The following is a 5602-nucleotide window of genomic DNA, read 5'->3' as shown; positions in this document are numbered from 1 at the left end:
TAGTCAGACTAGAAGACTTCCTTGCAATGGAAAAAAGTCCTACATGCTATGCCTCTCACCTTCTCTCGTGCCAATCTCCTTCTTGTTCATTCAGCTCAAGCCATACCACCCTCCTTGCTTAGGGACACGGGCACACTCCTGCTTTAGGGCCTTTGCACTGGCTGTTCTATCTGGAATGCACTTCCCTTGTCTATCTGATAGGCTAGCTCCTTCAACTCTTTGCTCAAATGTCACCTTCCTAATGAGGTCTGCTTGACCACCCCATTTAAAATTGCACCATCACCACCACTCCAGTACTCCCAAATCCCTCACCGTGATTTACTTTTCCTGCAAGTACTTACCTTGTAATGGATTAATAACTTGAGTGTTATATTTGTCTCTTCCCTGCTAGAAAGGAAGCTCATGAAGGGCCTTGATCTTTGTAGAGCTCACTGGTAAATCCCAAGGACCTAGAACAGTGCCTGGAAAGGAGTAGGTGCTTTATAAATGTGTGTTCAATAAATGAATGGCAAGCATCTCAGAAACATGAATGGTTATTATCTTCCTATTCAGTGAATAAGCAGGCAGGGCAGAGCTGTGAATAAGGTTTCCTTACCAAGAGGAGCAGGTAGCTGGGCTCCTGAGGCTGAGATCCTGGAGGGGAAAGTGGAAAAAGAATGTTTTTGACTAGGACTCAAGGGAACAGGGCAAGGAAAGGAGAAGCAGAGGTCAAGCTACAGAAGGTAGTGATGTTCAAACCCAGTTTTAAAATTATATAGAAACAGTGACGATTCTGGGTCACAGAAGTTTGATGCCTAGTATGTCAAAATCAGAAACAAATATTTAAGTGGTTTTTTTGCAACCTAAACACCCTCCTGGCTATCTAGGAAAATGCTCCTGATGCATGGTCCTCTGCTGTTTTGTATTTCCTTTAAGTTTCCCCTTGTTGGATATCTGAATAGGGTAAGGAGAAAAAGAAGAAGAGTTGGATTCTTCCAGATTCTACCAGCTGGCCTCAGGTCTCTCACACACATCTCATTCCATTCTCACCAGAGCCCTCTGAGAAGGCGTTATTAGCCCATATTGTAATATTGAGGAAACCGAGCCACGGCGCCAGGAACAGAGCCTGACACACAGCAGATGCTCAATAAATTTTTACCGGACTGAATTGGAGGGGGAGACGCTCAGTGAGGGAGAGAAGGGAATGAAATCCTTCCACCATCCCCACCGCTGTTCCTGGGAATTAGAAGTGGGAAGAGGCGTGGGGCACACGGCAGGGCCGTCCCACTCTGCAGTTCTGGAAAACGGCAGCACTCCCATCCGCCTCCGCCCTTCATCACTCCCACCCCACGCTTTAGGGGCCACCTGTAACTCTCTCGAGGACGCCCCCCAGCCTGCCCCAGGAGGTCTGGCGCGCCCGCCAGGCTGCAGGGAAGTGCCGAGGCGCACGGGGTAGCGGGCGAGCGCTCCCGGCAGGCGGTCCCTCCACCGCTCCGGCGTCTGCCCCGGAGGTCGGTTCGCTGCTCAGCCCGGCACAGCCCGGAGTCGGAGGCTGGAGCGCGCCGACGACGCCGGAGGGCCGGGGAACAGACACTGGCACGGCCCTCCGCCCCAAGGGTGGGCAGCCTGTGCCTCGGCCGGGGCGCGCCGAGGCCACTGGACAGCCCTTCCCCCAGCGCGGCCGGCCGCCAGGGGGAACACCCCACCCTTCGGCTGCTCGCTCCTTCCCCTGTCCCCAGCGCACCCGCTTCTCCTGCCCCAGCCTCAGCGAGACTCACTCCGCCCGCAGCTCCGCCGAGTCGCTCCGGGCGCTGCAGCGGCTGAAGCCGCCGGAGCTGAGCGCTCGCCAGGACGCAGACGGCTGCAGAAGTCGGGGCAGCCCCGGTGCGGCGGCACTATGAATGGCTCGGGTGGCCTGGACACCGAGGACACGAACGAGGCGGGCGGCCGGGGTAGCTGGCAGCCTGAGGCGGTCATCGTGCCCATGCTATTTGCGCTCATCTTCCACGTGGGCACCATAGGCAACTCACTGGTGCTGGCCGTGCTGCTTCATGGTGGCCAGGCGGTCAGCACCACTAACCTGTTCATCCTCAACCTGGGCGTGGCCGACTTGTGTTTCATCTTGTGCTGCGTGCCCTTCCAGGCCACCATCTACACCCTGGACGACTGGGTGTTCGGCTCGCTGCTCTGCAAGGCGGTGCACTTCCTCATCTTCCTCACCATGCATGCCAGCAGCTTCACACTGGCTGCCGTCTCCCTGGACAGGTGAGCTGGCAGGCAGGCTGTGGCTGGAGAAGGGGGCTGGACTTGAGGGTCAAGGAGGGATGTGTAGAAAGTAGGAAAGAACGCTAGGAAGGCAAGGGAAGCAGGAAGGAGTGAAAGACAAGCAGGCGTGTAAGAGGAAAAAGAAGAATAAGAATGGGAGACCTCCGTGTCTCTCTGTTAGGTGCATCCTCAGGGGCTTCAGGCTGGAGACCTCAGCTCTCCAGTGCCACTGGCATCTGACAAAGCACAACGTTTCTGGGTGCAAAGCGTTTTTCCCCGGGATGGGTCTCCTCTGAAGCTCAACGCCCCTGGGAGGCTGGGATGGGAGGGATTACTGTGCCCAATTTACAGACCAAACCGAGTTTGTAAGTGATTTGCTCAGAGTTGCCCATCCAGTAATCCTGTGCGTGAAGCCATTGGCCTGTCTCCTGGCGTCAAACTCGGGCGCCTCCACCTCGCTGGCCTCCAAGCCACAGTTTGTTCTGCACAGCCGACTCTGGTGCGGACTGCAGAATTTGGGTCCTTCGTGAGGGCCCATGCCAAACTCCGAGCAAGCATGCCCGAAGCTCCCTAGCTCGGTCCCACAACCTGATCAACAGGCCCGGGGGGAAGGGCAGGAGAGGAGCGGGCCCAAGGGTCCCCCTGGAAGCTGAAGCTTGAAAGGACACCTGGGGGATTCCTAGGGAGGGAATCCTGGTATCTCCCTGGCCCCCTCCGTCCCCACGTCCTCCCAACCTTCCCTGGACAGGCAGCGAGGTGAGGCCACATTCCCCATATACCTCCCAGTTCCACTGAATGCCAAGTGTGTTGGTTCCAAGAAGAGAGCACTGATGGGACCCATAGAGCTTCGGCTTCCCTAAAGAATTCCCTCGCGGTACCTTGCCTGACAGTGTCTCCAGGCTGTCTCCTAGGGCTTCAAGGCGCCTGGGTCCTACCTCTCCGGTCACCGTCACTGGTGAGTAATCACAGGCTGCCGGAGCCCCAAAGTCGGTTTAATCTTCGGGGTGCCCTCCCGGGTGGAATCCGATTGTAGTCGTAGTCTCAGGAAGAGCAGATGAGTGGCCTTTCCTGCTGCCGGGTCCCGCCCCACATGTAGGCGCAGCTGAGGGTGTCCGGGATGCTCTGTGTCGCCCTCCGGGCTTGTGCGGTATTACCGTGCGCTAGAGACATTCCTCGACAGTGAGCGTGGGGCTCGAGGTGGAGGGGTCCGGCCCTGCCTCCGCGAATCCGCCAGCACACCAGACGTCTCCCTTTCTGGCCTGACCCGCAGGTATCTGGCCATCCGCTACCCGCTGCACCCCCGCGAGCTGCACACGCCTCGCAACGCCCTGGCGGCCATCGGGCTCATCTGGGGGCTGTCGCTGCTCTTTTCCGGGCCGTACCTGAGTTACTACCGCCAGTCACGGTTAGCCAACCTGACCGTGTGCCACCCGGCGTGCAGCGCGCCTCGCCGCCGCGCCATGGACCTCTGCACCTTTGTCTTCAGCTACCTGCTGCCCGTGCTGGTGCTCGGCCTGACCTACGCGCGCACCCTGCGCTACCTCTGGCGCGCCGTCGACCCGGTGGCCGCCGGCTCGGGCGCCCGGCGCGCCAAGCGCAAGTTGACGCGTATGATCATCATCGTGGCCGCGCTCTTCTGCCTCTGTTGGACGCCTCACCACGCGCTTATCCTCTGCGTGTGGTTCGGCCGCTTCCCCCTTACGAGCGCTACCTACGCGCTGCGTATCCTCTCGCACCTTGTCTCCTACTCCAACTCCTGCGTCAATCCTATCGTCTACGCTCTCGTCTCCAAGCACTTCCGCAAGGGCTTCCGCAAGATCTGCGCGGGCCTGTTGCGCCGCGCCCCGCGCAGAGCCTCCGGCCGCGTGTGCGTCGCGGCCCAGGGCACCCACAACGGCAGCATGCTGGAGCGCAAGTCCACCGACGTAACGCACGTGAGCGAGGCAGCCGGGCCCTCTGCTCCTGCGCCGGCGCCTCTTAGCTGCCAGTCCTCGAGCTCGGTTCCCAGCCTGTCCTGGCGGGACCAAAAGGCTCCCAAAGCCATCTTGACAGTTAATGTGACCCGAAGGCACTTAAGGAGTACACTTGGGTGTTGAAAGATTGGAGTCAGAGGTCGGGGGATCGTGGAGGGAGTTTCATCTGTTAATAAAACACGCAATCCATTCCGCGTGCATTGGCGCGCCGTGTCTCCGCATATCTCGCGAGGCTCTACGACTTCACAGGGGAGCTCCGGATAAATGAGGGCAGGGTGCCCTGCTTAGTTACAAGGAAAGAGGGCGGCCCGCACCGAAGGCGGCAGAGTTAAAGTCCGCGTAGAAATCCCTAACTGAGGCTGGGGAGCGCGGGACGACCGAAGGCTCTTTGCACGTGGCCATGCGGAAGCGCCAGGTGTATATAGATCGGGGAACCAGCAGCCGCCGGTGAGCGCGACAAAGGCGGGCTGAGTGTTTAAGCGCGCTCGATAAACCGGTCGATAACAGACTTGGACACTATGTGTGTTCCTAGTAGCGTTCGTGCGCCTGCGGGTGGCGAGTCCTTGCCTGTTCCCAGCTCCCTGGGGTCCCTTGGAGTCATGCCAGCCAGAGCAGTGCCTACCCACCTTCAGCCTTTGGGTTTCCTTCCTTCACTGCAGCTATCTGGGATCTGGTCTCCAAGGGCTTGGTTTATCCTCAGGCCAGGAAAGTCACCCGCACACCCGTCAGTCCTGCTCTGGGGCGCACAGCAGCGATTCTAAGGCACTGCTGGACCGGGGCAGGCTGAGAATCCCGCCCCGAACAAAAATGCCCCCGAGCTTTGGTCAGGAGCTAGCCTCTACCTGTCCCCAGGTTTGCCCCACTCCCGCAGTTCTTGAGCCAAGCTTTTTACATGAAATTAGTTCAGTGTTTGAGGAGAGGCAGGATAACCCAAGGGTGTGCCCACTTCAGGTCTTTGAGCACAGAGCACTTTGGTAAAGGTCTGGGTATTTAGCCAGGCGGTGCCTGCTGTGGAAACAGAGGCTGCACCTGGCCAGATTGGAAGGACAGTGTCAGAGAAAAGTCTGTGTGTGTTTGAGCAGGGGTCCCACGCTTCCCTGGTCTGCTTGATGGGTCTTGAGTGTGATGATTGGTTCCAGGAGGTGGAAATGGAGCAGGACCGGGAAGCATATAGGCAGGTGCTAGGTGGGCGGGGCTGGGTTCTGAGCTTTGTCTTCAGGTGTTTGCTGAACCTGGGGTGGGGGTGTGCCAAGTCCAAGGCTCCAGGGTTGGTGCGCAGAACAGCTGCCTCCAACCAACTGCCCAGTCGCGCAGAGAAGTGACTGAAGTGGAGGTCGTAGCTTGGCGCTGCTGCTCCGTCCAGCCCCTCCAAGCAGCTGCTGCCA

The 5602-nt window shown here is 58.7% G+C and overlaps 1 protein-coding gene across 1 annotated transcript; it reads left to right on the top strand.

Annotated features, from left to right (window-relative positions):
• Positions 1-1876: 1876 nt before the first annotated feature.
• GALR2 (galanin receptor 2) lies at positions 1877-4340 on the top strand. The gene is made up of 2 exons (XM_032617514.1): positions 1877-2244; positions 3515-4340. Exons 1-2 carry the CDS (start codon positions 1877-1879, stop codon positions 4338-4340), a joined length of 1194 nt encoding a protein of 397 aa, XP_032473405.1.
• Positions 4341-5602: the final 1262 nt, after the last annotated feature.

This window comes from Phocoena sinus, chromosome 20 (assembly GCF_008692025.1).
Source record: "Phocoena sinus isolate mPhoSin1 chromosome 20, mPhoSin1.pri, whole genome shotgun sequence".
Taxonomy (NCBI): domain Eukaryota; kingdom Metazoa; phylum Chordata; class Mammalia; order Artiodactyla; family Phocoenidae; genus Phocoena; species Phocoena sinus.
Note: the sequence above shows the minus strand (reverse complement) of the source record. Positions and strands in the feature narration are given on the sequence as shown.